This window comes from Manis javanica, chromosome 13, assembly GCF_040802235.1.
Source record: "Manis javanica isolate MJ-LG chromosome 13, MJ_LKY, whole genome shotgun sequence".
NCBI lineage: Eukaryota > Metazoa > Chordata > Mammalia > Pholidota > Manidae > Manis > Manis javanica.
In genome coordinates this window covers 55,562,989-55,584,992 of record NC_133168.1, presented here as the reverse complement: position 1 = coordinate 55,584,992, position 22,004 = coordinate 55,562,989, and the positions used below count along the sequence as shown (strand labels likewise).

At 36.3% G+C, this 22,004-nt stretch overlaps 1 protein-coding gene across 4 annotated transcripts in view; it reads left to right on the top strand.

Annotated features, from left to right (window-relative positions):
* MAP3K5 (mitogen-activated protein kinase kinase kinase 5) overlaps window positions 1-22,004 on the top strand; it is a 208,858-nt gene that overhangs the window by 67,751 nt on the left and 119,103 nt on the right. For 2 of the 4 annotated variants that reach the window (XM_036994706.2, XM_036994708.2), the window contains exon 2: window positions 9,526-9,665. The exons of 1 other annotated variant lie outside the window; for it this stretch is intronic. In XM_036994706.2, coding sequence (XP_036850601.1) covers window positions 9,526-9,665 — 140 coding nt within the window. Of the gene's footprint in view, window positions 1-9,525; window positions 9,666-16,785; window positions 16,898-22,004 lie in introns of those variants that run through there. One more of the 4 variants, XM_036994710.2, reaches the window with a different exon arrangement.

Here is a 22,004-nt window from a genome sequence, read left to right as displayed (position 1 = left end):
CCTGTGTTTGAATCCTTCAAAGGATGAAAATGGTGCCACCACTTATAGCTGATTTAGGGCAGATTACTTACATTCTCTGCTTCAGTGTCCTGAAATAACAGCATTACCCACCACCAAGGGGATGTTGTGAGGATTTAAGTGAGTTAATATTTGTAAAGCATATAGTGCATGATACTTCATATTTAATGAATATGAGTTTGTGAAAAGAGTGTAATTAAAGTAGATAAACCATACCTCATATAAGTGGGTTTCAAGAATTGCAGAGTACCAGATGTTTAATTTATTATAATTACATAATCTTTTGCACGTTTTAGGATCATTTCATAAAGAAGATAATTCTCACCTATTTATATTACTACTTTTGAGATTATGTCCATCAGAGTCAGAAGGTAGCCATAAGACAACATTTTCATTAGTTAGATAATGAAATATTACTGTTTAAAAAATGCTGTGTTACTGGAAGTCCTAGCCAGTATAACGTGGCAGAACCAAACAACATAAAAACAAAACTATTAAAGACATACAGATTGGAAAGGAAGAAATAAGACCATTTCTGATTGCACATGACATGACTGCCCATGTAGAAAATCCGAAAGCATGTACAAAAAAAAAAAAGCTCCTGGAACTAGTGGGTTTATCAGTGTCTCTGGATACAAGGTCAGTGTATAAAAATTAACTGTACTACTCCATAGAAATACAAAGAATTATTAAAGACTACTATGAAAACCTATATGCCAACAAGCTGGAAAACCTAGAAGAAATGGACAACTTCCTAGAAAAATACAACCTCCCAAGACTGACCAAGGAAGAAACACAAAAGTTAAACAAACCAATTACAAGCAAAGAAATTGAAACAGTAATCAAAAAACTACCCAAGAACAAAACCCCGGGGCCGGACAGATTTACCTCGGAATTTTATCAGACACACAGAGAAGACATAATACCCATTCTCCTTAAAGTGTTCCACAAAATAGAAGAAGAGGGAATACTCCCAAACTCATTCTATGAAGCCAACATCACCCTAATACCAAAACCAGGAAAAGACCCCACCAAAAAAGAAAATTACAGACCAATATCCCTGATGAATGTAGATGCAAAAATACTCAATAAAATATTAGCAAACAGAATTCAACAGTATATCAAAAGGATCATACACCATGACCAAGTGGGGTTCATCCCAGGGATGCAAGGATGGTACAACATTCGAAAATCCATCAACATCATCCACCACATCAACAAAAAGAAAGACAAAAACCACATTATCATCTCCATAGATGCTGAAAAAGCATTTGACAAAATTCAACATCCATTCATGATAAAAACTCTCAGCAAAATGGGAATAGAGGGCAAGTACCTCAACATAATAAAGGCCATATATGATAAACCCACAGCCAGCATTATACTGAACAGCGAGAAGCTGAAAGCATTTCCACTGAGATCGGGAACCAGACAGGGATGCCCACTCTCCCCACTGTTATTTAACATAGTACTGGAGGTCCTAGCCACGGCAATCAGACAAAACAAAGAAATACAAGGAATCCAGATTGGTAAAGAAGAAGTTAAACTGTCACTATTTGCAGATGATATGATACTGTACATAAAAAACCCTAAAGACTCCACTCCAAAACTACTAGAACTGATATCGGAATACAGCAAAGTTGCAGGATACAAAATCAACACACAGAAATCTGTAGCTTTCCTATACACTAACAACGAATCAATAGAAAGAGAAATCAGGAAAACAATTCCATTCACCATTGCATCAAAAAGAATAAAATACCTAGGAATAAACCTAACCAAGGAAGTGAAAGACTTATACTCTGAAAACTACAAGTCACTCTTAAGAGAAATTAAAGGGGACACTAATAAATGGAAACTCATCCCATGCTCATGGCTAGGAAGAATTAATATCGTCAAAATGGCCATCCTGCCGAAAGCAATATACAAATTTGATGCAATCCCTCTCAAATTACCAGCAACATTCTTCAATGAATTGGAACAAATAATTCAAAAATTCATATGGAAACACCAAAGACCCCGAATAGCCAAAGCAATCCTGAAAAAGAAGAATAAAGTAGGGGGGATCTCACTCCCCAACTTCAAGCTCTACTACAAAGCCATAGTAATCAAGACAATTTGGTACTGGCACAAGAACAGAGCCACAGACCAGTGGAACAGATTAGAGACCCCAGAAATTAACCCAAACATATATGGTCAATTAATATTTGATAAAGGAGCCATGGACATACAATGGCAAAATGACAGTCTCTTCAACAGATGGTGCTGGCAAAACTGGACAGCTACATGTAGGAGAATGAAACTGGACCATTGTCTAACCCCATATACAAAGGTAAACTCAAAATGGATCAAAGACCTGAATGTAAGTCACGAAACCATTAAACTCTTGGAAAAAAACATAGGCAAAAACCTCTTAGACATAAACATGAGTGATCTCTTCTTGAACATATCTCCCCGGGCAAGGAAAACAACAGCAAAAATGAGCAAGTGGGATTACATTAAGCTGAAAAGCTTCTGTACAGCGAAAGACACCATCAATAGAACAAAAAGGAACCCTACAGTATGGGAGAATATATTTGAAAATGACAGATCTGATAAAGGCTTGACGTCCAGAATATATAAAGAGCTCACACGCCTCAACAAACAAAAAACAAATAACCCAATTAAAAAATGGGCAGAGGAACTGAACAGACAGTTCTCCAAAAAAGAAATACAGATGGCCAAGAGACACATGAAAAGATGCTCCACATCGCTAATTATCAGAGAAATGCAAATTAAAACTACAATGAGGTATCACCTCACACCAGTAAGGATAGCTGCCATCCAAAAGACAAACAACAACAAATGTTGGCGAGGCTGTGGAGAAAGGGGAACCCTCCTACACTGCTGGTGGGAATGTAAATTAGTTCAACCATTGTGGAAAGCAGTATGGAGGTGCATCAAAATGCTCAAAACAGACCTACCATTTGACCCAGGAATTCCACTCCTAGAAATTTACCCTAAGAACGCAGCAATCAAGTTTGAGAAAGACAGATGCACTCCTATGTTTATCGCAGCACTATTTACAATAGCCAAGAATTGGAAGCAACCTAAATGTCCATCTGTAGATGAATGGATAAAGAAGATGTGGTACATATACACAATGGAATACTACTCAGCCATAAGAAGTGGAAAAATCCAACCATTTGCAGCAACATGGATGGAGCTGGAGAGTATTATGCTCAGTGAAATAAGCCAAGCGGAGAAAGAGAAATACCAAATGATTTCACTCATCTGAGGAGTATAGGAACAAAGGAAAAACTGAAGGAACAAAACAGCAGCAGAATTACAGAACCCAAAAATGGACTAACAGGTACCAAAGGGAAAGGAACTGGGGAGGATGGGTGGGCAGGGAGGGATAAGGGGGGGGAAGAAGAAGGGGGGTATTAAGATTAGCATGCATGGGGGGGAGGGAGCAAGGGGAGGGTGGGCTGCACAACACAGAGAGGACAAGTAGTGACTCTACAACATTTTGCTAAGCTGATGGACAGTAACCGTAATGTGGTTGTTAGGGGGGACCTGATATAGGGGAGAGCATAGTAAACATAGTATTCTTCAGGTAAGTGTAGATTAAAAATTTAAAAAAAAAAAGAAAGAAAGAAAGGGGGATTACTCCTTAACAGGATAAAACTATTGGTAAATCAAAGATCAACGCATGCTTTAAATATCCTTAATGTTGATCACTTAAAGGGTGTCAGATGATCAGCTATGGAGGTACTCTTTTCTGATAATATTCCTTTCTCTTAATTAAAAAAAAAAAAAAAAAAAAGCAGTTACTGTGTGCTGACCTCCAATGAGTTCTGCACAGTGGTATAGAGGGCATGTCAAAGTGTGGGCAAAGGGTCTGTTTGTTTCTACGCAGAAGATCAAGGCCTAGCTTGGATACCCAGAAAATGAACTAAGATACGATATGAGGAGGAGCTTCCGGCATCAGCACTCTCTGGAGGACTCGTGCCGGGGGATGATCATCAAAAAGCCTCCACAGGGATCCGGACGATGCTGCGGTTGTGGCTGCATCCAGCCCACCGTCTCCTGGACTTGCCATAAGAAGGAGGAGGGAGATGTCTAGGCTGGCATGTGCATACAGTGAGACAACGAATTTGACTGGATCTGTACTGTTGGAACTCAACCAGGAGTTGGGAGGGGTGCAAGTTGTAGCACCCCAAAATCTCATGACTATAGACTATCTATGGTTAAAAGAACATATGGGATGTGAACACATCCCAGAAATGGGCTGCTTTAATTTGTCTGATGGTTCAAGTACAGTTGGAAAATATCCATCATATCATAGATAAATTTTCACAAATGCCTAGGGTGCCTAAATGGTTTTCTTGGCTTCACTGGAGATGGCTGGTAATTATAGATTTGCTTTGTTTATGTCACCGTATTCCTATTATGTTAATATGTGTGTGCAAATTAGTTAGTAGTTTAAAACCTATACATACTTAAGGTACTATACAAGAAGATATGTCAAAGAAATAATCAATCCTCCCAAGTTTCCTTCATATGCTACATCTATAGCTTTTCTTCTTCCTTCCTAATTACAACCCTTAAATAGAATTCGTGCCTCATATCAAATTTACCGAGTATCATAATTCCTCCAGGTGGTAAAGATACCTCGAGACAAGTGCTGGGCATAGAAGCCACAGGGCATAAATCTGCAAAGAAGTAAAAAGCTAACCTTTGCAAACAATATGGCTTCTCTCTCACTTACCAACTTTACATTTCCCTGTATGGCCCCGGAAGATGACTGGTTAGCCAGAGACGGGTAAGATTCCTCAAGGGAGGAACAACCTAAGACAGGCACAGTCGCAGGGGGGCCATCAGGTGAGAATTTGGGGATCAACAGAGGTGAGGCTCAGAACCTCACCCCCCCTGCTTTGAGAGAAATCTTCTGCATCCGTGGATGTCTTGCTGCCCTTGTCTAGCCTGGATTAATACTTAGTCCATAGGCACACACCTGATCATCTGATCATCTACATTTGCCTTCTTACAGCACTAAACTATGTTTTCTACCTTTATCTTGCATCTACCTACCACTTCAGCATTTTATTAAAAATAAAAATAATAATAATAATAGGAGAAATGTGGGATCAACATATAAATCAAGTACAAAAATCAAATGAATATTCATATTTGACCTGATGGTTTATAGGTCATATTGCATGATCAAAACCGAAAGTTTCTGTGATGAATGCCCTTGTACTGTTCACCATGTAAGAATTTATTCACTCTGTAAGAATTCGTTCACCATGTAAGAACTTGTTCGTTATGCTTCAGAAGATTGGAGACTGACGAGAATTAGGCTTGAGATGGATTAATGATTGTACATTGAGCATTGACCCCCCTATACTGAATTTTATTGTTGTTAACAACCATTTGATCAATAAATATGAGAGATGCCCTCTCCAAAAAAAAAAAAAAAATTAACTGTACTTTTATGTGCTAGCAATTAAATTTATATACTAGACTTGGAATTTAAAAGAGTACCCTCTACAACCAAAACAATGAGACAGGTATAAATTTAACATGATATATGTAGTAACTGTATGTTGAAAATGATAAAATATTGATGAAAGAAATAAAAAAAGACCTAAGTAAATGGAGAGATATGCCATATTCATGGATTGAAAGATTCAATATTGGTAAGAGTCAGTTCTCCCCAAAGTGATTTATAGATTTGACACATTTCCAGTAAAAATGCCAAGAGGATTTTTTTGTATTATCAACTGATATCTTCAGGTACCAAGTTATTCTAAAACTTACACAGGAAAGCAAATAGTACAACTAAACTAGCTAAAACAGCTTTGAAAACAAAGGAATAGAGTTGGAGGACTCACAGTGCTTGATTTCATTACCTACCATAAAGTTACAATGGTCAAAACAGAATATATAGTATCGGCAAAAGGTAGACATACAGATCAATGGAGTCGAATAGAAAATCCAAAAATGAACACACAGAAATGTAGCCAGTTCATGTTTTACAAAGAGGCAGAGGGAATTCAGTAGAGAAAGGAGTCTTTACAATGACTATAAACTTTGACCCATAACCCACATCATTTACAAAAATTAACTCAAAATGGATCATAGACCTAAATGTAAATGTAAAGCTATAAAACATCTAGAAGAAAACATAGAAAACTTTTGTGACCTTTGGTTAGGTAAAGACTTTTTTTAGATACCACATCTAGAGCATAAACCATAAAAGAAAAAATTGATAAGTTGCACTTAAAGTTAGAAACTTCTGATCTTCCAAAGACACTGTTAAAAGAATGAAAAAACAAGTCACAAACTGGGAGGAAATGTTTGCAAGTCACATATCTGACAGGAAAAAGTATCCAGATATATAAAGAACACAGAAACCTCAACAATATAAAAACAAACCCAACAATTTTTAAAAATGGGCACAAACTTTGACCACTTCAAGGAAGATAAAAGAGTATATTTTATTTTATGGAAATAAAAAATAAATTTAGGAAAGAAAACAAATAGAACAAATCACTCATCTGAATCTAAAGTAAGAAAAAAGGTCAGTCTTATTCTGAGTTATCATACTGTGTTATAATATTTTTAAATTACAGTATTTTAAAATTTAAATTGTGTTTAGCATCCAAAAAATGGATCTATAATGTTCCTGCTTAGATGTTGATTTCTAATGACTATATGCCTTATTTTGCTTGTACCCTTTATTTTAAAAGTCTAGTTTCTCATTTAATCCGAAAGCCTCCTGCAATGTTTTAATTTTGCTTTAGTATAATATTCCACAAATCAGGTCTCCGGAAATAACCCATTTCCCACCTCTTGTCACTACTTTAACTTAGCTAGTATTTTTCTTTGCATGTCTCTCATTTATTTTTCATCAGCAACTGTTTTATTTTGTTTCTTTCAGCCCCATTTTACTCCATCTCTTGATTTTAAAGCAGTGTGACTGATGAGTGGCTGGCATCTGTGGGAGGAGGAAGCAGTGTGGGTGCAGAGGCAGATGGGGTGTGTGGGATGCAGTGACTCATTTTTCTCATGTGTTGATTTTTAATGTAGAAATGTTAAGGACCCCAAAAGAAAACTCTTTATTTGTACTAAGGAGCCCTTAAGTAATTTTTAGCCTTGAAAAAAATCTTTAGAAACTCTTTTGACCTGTCTTCCTGATTCAGAATTGTACTAAATATTCTGTTTTCAGTCTCCATTTCATCTGATTTATTTCTCCTTCACAGAATGTGAGTTCTAATTTTATATTCATTAGAGAAGCATCAAACAGCTTCCTAAGAGTCTGCATTATTTTTATGCACAATACTTTCATTTTACATTCAGCCACACAGGTCTTTAGCATTGTTCTTTTTATATTTTGGTTGGTTCCTAAATTATAAAAGTAATCAAAATTCATAACAGAAATATTTTTTAAATATAGAAGGCATAAAGAAAAAATAATCCATAATCCTATTACATAACTATTATCATGGTTTACATTTTGGTGTACAACTTTCCAGACATTTTTATTCACATATGTATATTTACATAGAATATGTATATATACATATACATCATATTTTATTTGCTGTAGTTTGTAATGTATTATATTTTAATATTTTTTCCTTATAGTTTTTACTTATTGCCATTGCTATATATTATTCTGTAATATAGTTTTCAATGGTTATATGCCATTATTTAAATTTATCTATCTATTTACCTACTGTATACCGAACCATTTCCCTATTGATTGATATTTAGGCATTTTCCATTTTTATCATAAAATATATTTCAGTCTATATGCCTACAGGTGAATCCATGACATTTATAGGAATTTTCTCAGGGTAAATTCTTAGGAATGACATTATTATGTCAAAAGTATGCCTAATTCTAAGGATTTAAGTCTCCTAGAAAGTTTACACTTCTCAACATGTGTCATTTCTCAGCGTCTTCACTGGGCATTTTAAAATATCATTGGTCACTTGTTAGGAAAAAAAAAATAGCTCATAGTTGACTTAATAAGCATTTATTAGTAGTGAGATATAGAATTTTTTTGTATGTTTTTAAAATATTTTCTTCTATTGTGAATTTGCCTATTTCCATAGGCTAATTTTCTGTTGTGGTGTTTTTATGGTTGCTTGTTTTAAATTGACCAAAAGGGATGAATTATAAAGACATTAACCTTTCATCTGTCACATATTGCACATTATTAACAAATTAACATCATCTGTTAAATTTGTCATAAGTTATATTAACAGTTTCATTTTAATTGTGAAGGGAGTCTGTTTTACCATTATATTTTCCAAATGCTTATTATGATTATAAAAGAAGCTCTTGGTTTTCATAATAATTTTGCATCTTACCACCCTATGAAATTGTATAATTACTTATAATAGTTACTTAGTTGATTCTGTTGGGTTTTTTTTTGTTGACAACCATAGCATTTGTGAGTAATGATAATTTTGTATTTTAATGTATACAATTATACCTCCTTAGGTTGTTAAATCTTAGTGCATTAGCTAGGATTTTCAGAAAGCCCACAAGTAATGGGAATATCTGACAGCCTTGGTTTTTTCCTGATTTTCATGGGAATACCTATAAGCACAAAGTTAAGAGTTGGTATGAAATACATACATTATTCTTCATGTTAAATAAGTGCCCTTATAATTTTAGTTTGTAATTATTTTTAAGAAGAAATTGATTTGAAATTTTAATTAAAGCACTTTGGGGAATCTGTGGAGATGCTGATGGTTTTTTCCATTGAGCTATCCTTGCATTCCCACAATAAATTTTAAGCTCATGATCTGGTCTTCTCATAATATAATGCTTATTGCATTTTGTTCACTATTCTATCATATTTTATCTATGTATGTAAATGAGTTTGAGACTGATCTGAATTTCATTTTTGTCACTTTATTTTCAAATTTTGGTATCAGGTTCATTCTATCTTGGTATTAGTCGTCCCTGAGCATTGGAAGAATGTATATTTGTGGTTACAGTCTCCTTCTTAGCCATACTATTCTATTTCTTCTCTTTTTCTCAATTACACTTGCTAGGGACTTGATAGATATTAATTGATTAATCAGTTAGTTAACACGCAGCTCTGGATTAATAAACAATCTTACCTATTTGCTTTTTTAAATCTCATCTTGCATTTATCACTTATTGCTGCTTTCTATGGATCTGCTTCTGGAATCTTAGGTAACTTGTTTTAATGCTGAAATTTAACAGAGAACATTATCCCTAAGTTCCCACCATTGCAGACTCTCCTTGATTTTGAATAAATATATGATCTCCTTCTTGTTTAAAAAAAAGCCAGTTTGCTGCATTTTATAAAACCACTTCCAGGTAGAACTGCAAATTCAAAATTCAGTGGTAAATAAAGAGGGAAAATCCCTATCATTTCCTCATTTCCTCTTTGAGTGCTAAGTTATTAAAACTGAAATATGCTCACTGGGCGTTATTTAGGTGTCATCTTTCGGGGGCTTTGTTTTCTGTTTGCAGATATTGCTGTGGTGGAGATGAGTGATGCCTTCAGGCAGCCTTCTTTGTTTTACCACCTGGGAGTGAGAGAAAGTTTCAGCATGGCCAATAACATCATCCTCTACTGTGACAATAATTCAGACTCTCTTCAGTCGCTGAAGGTACCTCACTTGCTTACTAAATATTTACTTTAGGCACCAGAGTTTAAGGGATATTTCTCTATCATCCAAAACAATTTGTAGCTTATGTTTGTTAAAGGGTGTTTTTGTCAGTTCAGTAATTATGCAACAATTACTGCTTAAGCTGTAAGGTTTATCTGAAATTCAATGTAGAAATTTGATGGTACACAGATCGGAAAAAAGTTAGTGTTGAGTTCTGGACTCCAGTTAGAGTTGCAGCTGGGGAGACTGTCCATAGGAAGTCACCAGTACCCCACTATGGAGGTAGGAGGAGATGGCATAAGATTTCATGCTGTGTCCACCACTGGGGGCTTCATTGGGCACACTTGCCTCCAACTAGAAACACACTTCCTACTGAAAGTATGCCAAGTAGAGATTTCTCTGAGAATCGCCATAATATTGACATCTTCTTTCACTGGAATAAATTTCAATATGGGAAATCAAGACTTATAGATGGGGAAGGGGGAGAAAAACATACTGTGTCCATCTACAAAATTCAGTATGTCTCATGTCATTCTCTCCATTATAGGAACTTCATGATATTAGGGTATTTCTTCTATCCAAAAGGATTGCCTGAAATGCTTTTGCAAGGCGAAGTGATTATACACTATGTGCTTCTTTGAAAAAGTCTAACAATTCAGTGAAACTCATGCTGAGTCCGATATCAGCTATGTCCTTTGTGAAATTTCCAGCTAGTTTTATGTGACTTTTTCTCATCTGTATCTTCCAATTCCCAAATCAAAGCCAACTGTGGAACATGGAGCCCTAAAATCCAGAGCTTGTATTTCTAGTAGCTTAGTAATTGTTATATGAAGATCTCTACCCCCAAATCCATGTGAAAGAAAAATTATTCGTAGTCTTTTTCTTTTGCTGAGTATGTAAAGCTTGTATGGCTTTCTCTGAAAACTCTGCAGTTTCATTTAGCAAATACATTTCCTGCATGCCAGGCATTGTGCTGGGCATTGATAGGCTATCCCTTCCCAAATATTCTGAAATAGTCCTAAGAGATTTGTCCCTACTCCATCTAAATTTATTTTTTACCTGGAGCAATTTTTAAAAAAATCCATACTTAATTTTTTTTACCCCAGATTTACCCCTTTAATTAACATATCATCAATTTATCTGATGCTGTATTTTTAATTAAACATTTTAATTTGCTACTCTTGACAACATATGTTAGCCATGGATGAAGTAGTGAGATTATTTTATTTATTCTTTTTATACTTTTATCTTCTTTGCATTAAAATTATTTTAAGCAGGCCATTTGGACATTTTTCACTCTATATTTTTCTACTCTGTTTTTATTCTTGCCCTGTTGGTATCCAGAGATTTAATTTTGTGGCCATTCTGTTGTAGGGAAATCTTTTAAAAAATGAATTAAAATTACATTTGTGAGAAAGAGCTTTAGCTAATCTTATCAAAAATTTATATGGGACAAGTAAACTGACTTATTTAATTGCTTTCAGCCAGCCTTTGTATAGATGTGTTATTAGTATTTGAATAAAACACTTCTTTAAAAAGGTTAGTCTTTCTGAAATATCCTCATTTATCTGTACATAATTGCTGATCATTAGTGAGCACTTTCTGTATGCCAGGCATTAAGTGCTTTACTCACATACATTTTCACATTTAAGTATTGAGACATCCCTATTGATTATATATATTCTATCAACATTTTATAGAATTGCAAACTATATATTTTTTATAGGCTCAAACAAATTCAGTCATTTGTCCAACATGACGTTTGGAACAGGTCTGCCTGACTCCAAAGCCCATCCCCCTTGACCACAAAACTTTATTGCAATTACTTCTAGTTAGCAAGGTCTCAGATATTCCTGCTAAGTGAGTTCATTTAGAAAACCCCTCAGCTATGCCCTCAATTGTTTTATGCAATGTCCATCCTTTCTTTTCTCTTCCTCCTTCCATTAACTAAAGCTTTTGCCATTTTCTTATTTAGCTCATTCCTAGCCCAAAAAAGGTGTCTGGTAGCTGGGGACAAAGGTCGCTCAGATACAAGTTTTTTTTTCCTTCAAGTCTAACAATTTCCTCTGAGCCCTAGAAATTCCTCTTGTCCTCTGCTACTGAGAAAAGTGTGTGTGTGTGTGTGTGTGTGTTTAATTTAATTTATTTCTGTTGCGGTTAGTTATATATATATTCTTTCTGCCGTCTACCAAAATAAAGGAAAATTGCTGTGAAGTAAGGCAGGACAAGAGGTGTTTATAAATGATATATTATGTATGGATTAGCTGGATAAAATAAAAATGAAGCGTCTCCCTGTGTTTTCACAGAGCAAAGACAATGAATGCTGTTCTCATCACATGTCTAGCTTCACTTAGGTTGATTCTTTGGACATCTAGAAAGTACAGCTGCTCCAGTTTTATTTTCAACTACTGCATTTTGTTGAAATTTCTTTGGCAGTAAATTCTCAGAAGGAAGTCATAGGAAAACATTTTTTCAAGGTTAAGCTCCTGAAAAATAATTGAAAGGAGCCATATTAGTACTTAAAGTCGCTCTCCGAGTTTTCATATGAAGGGATATTTAGAATATAACTAATCATGTTCTTGCAGTAAGATTTGTATTAGTTTTAAATCACAAGTACTCTTATTGTATTAAGAATAAAATACTAATTTTTTTTTCAAAAAAAGATCATCTTTGCTTCAAGAAAACACGTTGATAGTGTTTTTTTCTTAGTTTGTAACAACATGATTTTCATGGTTTTCTTTAAATAAATCTCATGACACCTTATGTGCCTATTAATGAGACTGCTAAGATTTACATTTGCTTGGAAGTAAGAAATTATTATAACAGTTGTTTCCTGATATTTTTATGCATTATGGAAATTATCAGACTTTCATTTGGGGTTTCTCAGTAAATGGGAGAGTAAGCCTGGACACTATTGGCCAGTGAGCTGTGGGACAGATCCGTATCTGACATCAGAAAAGGCTTGGGGAAATAAACAACTGTATAAAGTAAGGAAGTTGTCTTAATGGACTGTTGTTGGGCAGCTGTGTCTGGGGAGGTCTCTCCCTGCACACTAGGTGAAACCTCAACCTGGACAGGGGAGAGTTCTTGACTCTGAATGAGAAAGAATGCTTGAACAGACCAGGCAAGTGTAGTAAGGAAGGAATTTATTAAAGCAAGAGTAGCAGGGAAAGGCAGCAGCCATGCAGACAGCAGAGAGCAAGGAAGAGCAGAGGGAGGAAGGGGAAGCTTGTTGAACTCCTGGTCAGCACAGGGCAGATCCCTTGCCAACTCCTAAAGCCAGGGTCACCTGGTATCCAGAGTCCGCTTGAATCTGTGTGGCATGGGAACAAAGCCCCGACCACCCCAGGATTAGGGGGGAGCCACAGAGCACTGGATGGAGTGAGATTATGTTCTGAGAACTTCCTAAGGGCAAAGAAAGGAGATTTTGGGGCAGGCTGCTAAAGAACATGATTGTACAGCTGCAATCTTGTCCAGGTCACCCAGCCCAAATCAGAGATCTCAGTAGCTGTTCTGTACTTGTCTGGAGTACAACAGAGACAGTCTAGAGTAAAACTTAAAACTTGTGCTTAAGTCTAGAAAAATAGAATGAACTAGCAGAGTAACAAAGACACCACTGAAAGAGCAGAGACAAAAATGCAGTAAACTGAGCAGTGAGAAGTCTTTATTTAAGGCAAAAAGTACACACTTTTAAGAAAGGGGAATGCAGGCAACCTCACGGAGGAGGTGCACTTAAGGGTTTAGGCTTTGGGGTTTTACAGGACCTTTTGGATAGGGGTCAGCATAAGGCATGATGTATACAGGTGATTCATAATTCCTTTGAAGTTTTGTCTTAAGAATAAGGTTATTTAGGTGACTGTTGATCTGAATCTTGGCATTCTTTATCCACATAGATTCATTTATGCTTCAGAGGTATATCTCTTGCCCTGGTCACAAAGTTACTTAATTGATTTAAGGGGTGGAAGAAGAGGAAGAAAAGCATATAGATTAAGTTAAAGAATAAACTGCGCCTTTTTCTCAGGCTAAGTAGATTTTACAATGGCATGACCCTTGTCCCATTCCCTGCCCTATCTCTGAACCTTTTCTTGTATTATCAGAAATTCCTTTGTAACAATAGCTTCCAGCTCTAATTCTTATGATTCTTCCCCTTTTTCCCTTCTTTAGATCCCTGTCTTTCTTCTAGGCCACTCCCCACTCACTTCAAACAATACCGCTTATAAAAATAAATCAAAATAAAACAAGGAAATACCACTGCACACCATCAGATAGTCCCAGTTAAAAGCCTTCATAATACCAATGGCATTGCTGGGGAGAGTGGGAAGCTGCCTTGCTGGTAGGAGAGGATATTGGCACTGCCTTTTGAAGAGCAATTTGGCAATGTCTAATAATAGTGGTTGAGCATATCACCAAGACTCAGCAATTCTGTGTATAGATATGCACTGTAAAAAAAAGTCTCTGGCATACCTGAGGAGATATAATCAAGAATGTTTATGTTAATGTTGTTTATAATAACCCCTCCCCCAAAGGGATTGGTAAATATATATCAACAGGAGAATAAATACTTTCTGGTGTAGTCATTTAATGGAATATTACAAAGCACTTAAAATGAGTTAGCTGTAGCTTTATGTGTCATTACCAATACACTCAAAAACAGTATTGAGGGGAAAAACAAATTACAGAAGCATGTGTAGAGTATGATACCATGTATACAAAACATAATCACATGCAACACAATAATTTTATACACACTTTGTTATAAAAGAATGGAAGTGCGCATGGGAATGCTAAGGAACAAACTCAGAAGAATGATGTCTGGGGGATGTAGTGGGATGGAATTGAGAGGGGAAGATGAGTTCACAGTTATATCTGTAATATATTAAGTCTGCACGGTTTATACATGGGTGGGTAATAATTCTTATACTTTTTGTATACTTGAAATAGTCCACAGATAACCTTTTTTTCAAGAAAAAATTTTCTATAAGCTGTTATTTTCTGTATCCGTCAGTATAATTTACATATATTTTAGGCATTTCAAGTCCAAAATATTTTTTAGTTCCTTTTCCCTAATGTTCTATCTGTGATTAGAAAGCTTCATATGCATTTGGATCTTTCGGCAGAAAGATAGATCTTATTCCCATATTGCCCATTACAGAATAAATGTTTCTCCGGAGATTGATATGCATGCATCTCAGTCAGTGGTGACACAACTTGTGTTGAAATGTAATGATTACAATGAAATATTTTTCATTGTTCAAGAAATTGAGTTGTATTTTTCTCTTTAATCATTGTTTGAAAGTTATTTGACAGATGGGAATTTCCTTAATAGACTGTTCTCTGCAGCAAGCTGTCTCCAGGGTTCACTATCCCACTGAATATAGTACATGCATATGTGATGGCATCTAGTATTTTCCAGATTGGGATCTGACTAGCATGAAGTCTTAGGTGCACAAACCAGAATTTGTGACGCCATCACTAAATTAGCCCTTTAAAAATCAGCAATTTTTAAAGTATGGTAGTTCGTCAATAAGTTAAAAATAGAATTACCATATAACCCAGCAATTCCACTTCTGTGTGTATATACCCAAAAGACTTGAAAGCACTATCTTAAAGAGATATTTATACACCCATGTTCATAGCAGCATTATTACAATAGCCAAAAGGTAGAAGCAACCTAAATGCCCATTGATGATCAATGGATGCAACAAAATGTTGTGTGTGTATATATATATATACACACACACACACAATGGTATATTATTCAGCCTTAAAAAGGAAGAAAGTTCTGACACATGCTACAACATGGATGAACTTTGAGAACGACCATGGTTGCACAATCAAACAGTTCTGTGGTAATTCAGACCCATGATCTTTTATCTGCAGGTACAGAAGGATGCAATCTACTTTAGAGCTTATTTATGAGAAATTAGACATAATTCTGTTTTTCTGGTATTCATTTATTTCCACTTGAAGCAAATGGTTATAGTTTTGAAAAGAGAGATGTCCATGTTATAAATTTCAATGATTATACCAGTTGCTTCACCAGAAAATTGGTGAAGGCATCAGGGCAAGTTTTATTACAAACACCTCAAGCTTAAACTGAATTTTTACCTGTATTTGGTGAATCTGCACAGATTGCAGAATATTCTTAAATGCATGAAAGCTGTTTTTTTTCTCTTACAGTATGAATTCCTTTAGTTTTCCCTCCTTTACCAAGGTAAATAACTAAGAGGAATTTAGTTTTGGATTAAATTGTGTATGAAGTTAAAATGTTTATCTTTTCTAAGCTTAATCATTCTCTTACAGAACAATGAATTTTTACTGGATTCTTTCCAGCACATACCTGAGTGGTACAAACGAATGTTAGCCACTAAATGTTAGGGGAAAAGACCACTTGAAAATATGACCCTATAAAGTAGTATAACGGTTTGTGAAACAAACATTAGCCTTTTTGACAGAGCTGCTCCTGGATAGTCCCCTAAGTATCTTGCTTCCTTGATAACCAACCCTTGATTTGTAAACCATGCCACTCTGCACAGCCATGCTTCAGCACAGCCATCATACGTACTTATCATTTCATGGACAGATGTTTCTTTCTGTTGAGAGAGGAAACAGTCTTGTTTCTTTATTTTACTTATTTCAGAAGTGATCTTCTATCTGAGCTATAATCACTCCAAGTCAAACTGTGGGGGAAAGAGAGGCATTTTGGAGGAGGAGATAAATAATACACGTGAGCACTGCTTTACTGAGGTTTTCTCAGAAAATTGTGAATAGACAAACTAGACAAATGATACATTTAGCAGCATGATTTATTTATTATTTATTTATTTAGCAGCATGATTTATCTATTACTTATTTAGTTAGTTGATTTCCCAATTGTAGAATCCACCCTGAGATTTTGGAAAGGCCTTGAGTATGGAGAATCCGGTTTTCTTTCATGTCAATGAACAGCAGTACATCTGCTAAGGTATTATCCATATACTGTATAAAGTGTGCCCTTGCTTTCCTCCCTACTTCTTTATCTTCCCATTCCACCCCACTCCACTGTTTCTAGCATCGGATTACCATGTTGTCAAAGGGAGAAGGAAATATATGCTATACTGTGAACGGAAGATGTCATCACATCCCTGGGTTGGCACCAGCTATTTCTTCATTTGTAGGACTTTCATCAGAGGCCCATGAGTTTGGGTACCATAAAGAGCAAGAAGGAATAAATGCCTCTGCACATAAAAGATGTGAGTCTGAAAACCTGCTGACCGCCCCCAAATGGGGCAAGACTTGCCGAGTTCTATTCCCTTTTGTTCATTATAAATAAATGATTCTCTTTAGGGAAGTTGATTTTTGTGACACTCTAGCCCATCATCCTCTTTGGGTCCTTTTAGAATGCATACTTGAAATTTTTACTGCAATTTATGTGTAAAGTATAATTTATTGTACAGCAGTTCATTATACCTGTAACTTTTCAACAATAATTTTTTTTTATCCTAGTAGATTTTTTAAAAATGTATTTCTTTTGAATAATATGGTCCAATTAGGTGGTGTTGAAAGAGACAGTTGGTGTCAAAGAAGAAGTTAATTATAATATAGGAACACATTATAAGGAGGAGTTTGAGTTAAGAAACGGTTTCATATGCTCTATATATAAATGTCACTCATCAGCATCCCAGCCCAATTTGAAGACATGTTTCTACTTACAGAAGAGCTCTCCCTCCAAGATATATTTATTTAAATATAAAACAAAATTAAGAGGGAAGAACAAGAGAGTCTAGAATTTCTTGTACTTGGCAGCTTTTGTATAATTTAACCTGACTTTTGGTACAGGTTGTTTTGTTGACAATTGCAAATATCAAGAGGAGGATTGTTTCTATCCCAGTCACAAAACAACACCAGTGCAAAGTGCCTTTAGATCTGGTAAAATAGGAATTGAGTTATTTTTTTCCTTTGGTAATATTAATACTCATACTGTATATGGCCTTAAAATGCTTAAGGTGCTTTTGTGAACTTACTTGGTCCTTAAAGACAGCCCAGTGAGATAGACAATTATTTATTTTATATATATATATTGAACAGGTAGAAGATGTTGTTTTTACAGATGATGAGAAATAAACCCAGAGAGATACAGTGACTTAGAAGAACACACAATCAATAAATGTCAGAAAAGGACAAGCCCCATATTCTTTGACTTGTCATCAGGTATATATCCTCTAAGTCTGTCCACAGATTTCATATGTCCTGTAGAAGTATGATTTATCAGATTTCTGTCAGATTATTGAGTTGTTGTTTTTTTAACTTGACTTTTATGTAAGCATGACGTGTAAGCACAAATCCTCACTTTAAAGATAGGTCAGTCTGTGACACCTGAATGGACTTGTCCTTCCTGAGCAGCTCAGCTTCATTAGCAGCAAGATGAGTTCTCAGTGAGTCCCAGGGTGTTCACATGAGCCCACCTGATATTTCCTTGTCTAGATTTGAAGCACAGAAAGTAGGTAAGAAGATGAAGCTAGGGCGTATAAGACATCCCTCTTTTTGTCAACTTTAGTGGAAAATTTGCCAAGTTTCCCCAGGGCTGCAAGAGGGTTCAGAAGGGAAGACCCAGAAGGTCACCAGCTGGAGCCATGTTCTTTCTCTGGCCAGAAACTCCCAACTGCTCCTTTCTTTTCTTGCAGGAAACTGAGATCCTGGTTGCTAATTCTGCTTCTCCCACCCTGAGTCTGTTTGACTTGGCAAGCTCACACCAGCTGTTCCCACTTCCTTCCCTTGGCTGTAATTGCCTCAGTTTTAGGCACACTCACTTTTCAGTTTTGGAGATACTCCATAGGTTTTCCTTCAAATGATGTTTTCAAAATTATATTATTCCAAATAACTATCAAGAGTTGTCTTTGTCTTCCCTTTGAATGATACCTAGTCTACATAGTCTCTTTTGTCTTCCTTCCCTGTTTGGTCATTGAAGGGTATTAGGAAGTTGAAAAAAAAAAACGTTCTTTGGATGTTTCTGGTATATCTAAGAAGGGCATTGACCAAAAGCCCCCTAAAGACTTCAGGTAAAATATGAGTTGAAGTCAGGTAATGCACCTTCACAAACATTTCACTGGTAAGGAACTGGAGTTTATGTTGATTTTATCTTTTTATTTCTAGGCAGTTTAGATGATAAGTTTCCATGAAGTCATGTAAAATATTGCAGTCTGTTTTAAATTTATCCTCCTTCCTTTTCATCCCCTTCAATGGGTTTAGTACAAATTAAAAATTTGCTATTCTACTTCACTAAGTAGATACCTTTTGAGATCTTGGTTGCTATTTATTTGTACTGAATTAAAATGCACAGATAATACTTTTTTTCTTTGGAGTTGATGCCTCATTTAAGGTTGCATCATAAGCTGAGAAAACACTGTCTCCTTGAAGAGAACAATATGTGTCTATTTAGGTTCTATAAAACATAAGCAATAGTTAACAAGAATTCACTAGATTTCTATAGGGATGGTTTTAATACAGTTACAGAATTTGTTTTAATGCAGGCATTACCCAAAATGAAAGCAAAGAAGACAAAAAAGGGTTGTTACTCCAATGAGCAATCCTTCAGGAAGATGTAACTGTTGGCTTGAAGCTAGCAGCAGCTGATTTCTATAGTACCTAACAGAGGAGAGCCTTTCACTTACTCAGCCCTCACCACCCTGCCCTTTGCTACCCCTTCCATTTCTGTGTCAGTGACACCAAAACAGAGATGATGGTGGTGTATCTCCTGCACTGGGCATGAGGGTGTCTCTCCTCCCAGTGGCATGAGGACAATGCTGACTTGAGGCTGTTAGCCAAAAGCAAATGATAGAATACATAATTGGATAGATCACTCAATCCAACTCTTAGTGTGTTACATTAGAGAGAGGCAGAATGACAGATGGCTAGTCAGGAACAGAGCCAGAACTTACCCACATCTACCCTAATTCATAGTCTACTATTTTATGCATTCATTGACTTATTTATTCATGCTTTGATTGAATAACTGCTATATGCCATTCAATTTACTAGGCAAGTATTAGAGTACAAAGATGAACGAAATATGGCCCTTGCATCTGAGTTGTTCATGATATAACATGGGAGACTCATATGAGGAAACATTTGCAGTTAGTACATGCACTGCTGTCATAGAGGGCTGTGTGAGGGTTAATGGTGACAAAAATAAGGACACAATCAACTTCTGTTGGGAGGACAGATACGCTGAAAGCAGACAAGGCCAGCCTCAGATGGTGCTTTTTGTGCTATGCACAGATGGTGCTGTGTAGTTGAGGATGAAGAGAAGGGCATTTTCTTGCTACTTAGAGGTTAGAGAGTAGAATATTCCTATCAAAAGAGAACAGTGTCTGAAAGGGTGTGGTTTGCTACTCTGGAGAGATGCTTCATAAGTGAAGTTGAGAAAATTTTGCATACTGTGGCTTTGTGATTATCCAGTTTATCCAGTTTTGTTCCTTTTTTTTTTTTTTCATGAACTGTGTGTATGTGTCTGTGAGAGAGACAGAGAGAGAGAGAGAGAGAGAGAGAGAGGGAGAGAAAGGGAGAAGGAGAGAGAAAGGTACATTAACTACTTGTGAAACACCTGTGGGAGAACACCACTTCCAGCCTTCTCCAGAAGGTCACTCATCTGTCTCTTAATTTCTATTCCCTGACCACCGTCATTGCCCAGGCCCTTATTTTGACATCCCTTTTGCTTTAGCTGCTTATATGCTTTTCCCCTTCAATACTAAATACCACCATCTAATGGGTATTATGAAAACTTTAACAAGGTTTACCTTTTATTTATTTGTTTTTCTTGGGACTACGTTCACTTAATACAAAAATTTTCAAGTGCGAAAGGATATACAGTGAAAAGTCATTCTTTCATGCTTGTCCCTCACCCAGCCAGCTCCCCTTTCCACTGGCAGCCATTCTGTACTTTGCTTTTTTTCCACTTAGCAATATACCTTGGAGATATTTCCATATCACTACATAAGAACTTCTCATTCCTTGTTTGGCTGCATTGTATTCCATTGTGTGGAGATTCGTAGTTTATTCAACCAGTTTGACATTTATGTTGTTCCCAGCCTTTGCTATGACAGTGTCCCAATGTATGCTGATAGCTCTTTATGTATATTGTTCAACTTAAAAAACACTTTGACTACCAATTGCCAATGGAGCAAAGCAGTATATTTTGGCATTCAAGGCCTTCAATAAGGCCCCAAACAATTTTGTAATATTGGTATGTGCCAAAATGAACTTTCTGTTTTAGCTCAGCAAGATATTTTTCAAAAATCATTTCAACTCTCTTTTCTATACATTCCAAAATGAACTGTCTTCTTGTTGCTCCCTCAGTGGGCTTTTTCCTTCCTAGTCCTCAAACCTGGATCCCCACCTCCCTGCTTTGCCTTTTCAAGTGTGTCTGTCCTCTTTGGCTCATCTTGATTTCTACCTTCTATTCAGATCTTTCCAAACTTCCTCAATCCCTAATAATATCTTCTTTCTCTTAGAAGTCCAAACCCTTGCTATATAGTATTGCTCTTTGCCTTAGCATGTGTGTGCGCACATACATGTGTATCCAGGCTTATAATGTTTCTTTTTAAATGTGTACATTTCCTTTTTTCATCAGAATGATTATGATGTATTGTTTGAGGTATCTCTTTTAGTATTTTATGTACATCTTTATGGCTCTCAAAATTACCCAGCATAATTCTTTTTCCTGTATACATTTTTGTTTATTGATCTGGTATCCTTAAACACTCAAAAAATCATACATGCTCTCTAAGTCAAAGCCCTCATCAGTTCCCCTTTGTGACCGTGTCGGTCCCGGAATGAAGAATGATGGCTGGTCAGCTGGCCCTTGCGTGGCTCCCTGCTACTTTCCTACCTCTCCAGATCTGACTCTTCTTAGCCAGATGGACCCACCCTTCAGGCTCCACAAATGCCTTACATTTCCTGTTTCCATGACAACACACATGCCATCTTTTCCAAAACATTGTCCCATTTCTCTTTTCTAGATCATGATTCCCCAGTCTCAATTAAACCTTTATCCACAGACTTTTCCAGATTGTCTCTTCCAGGTCTACTCATTTTAACATCTAGAAATAATAACAGTATAGCAACATTATTTGCACGATCTCATCTACTCCTCACAACCCAGAAGATAGGGACACTGCCTCCAGTGTATTTATTGCATTCCACTTCTCACTGAATAATACATAAATTGTATTTATGACTATTTAGTATCAGGTGTCCTTATCTCTATGTGGATTTGCCCACTCTGATAAGTGACCAATATCTTTCATTTCCAGCTGCTCAGGGGCATATCTGCTTGGTGCCCTCCCAGGGTGTGAGTGAGGT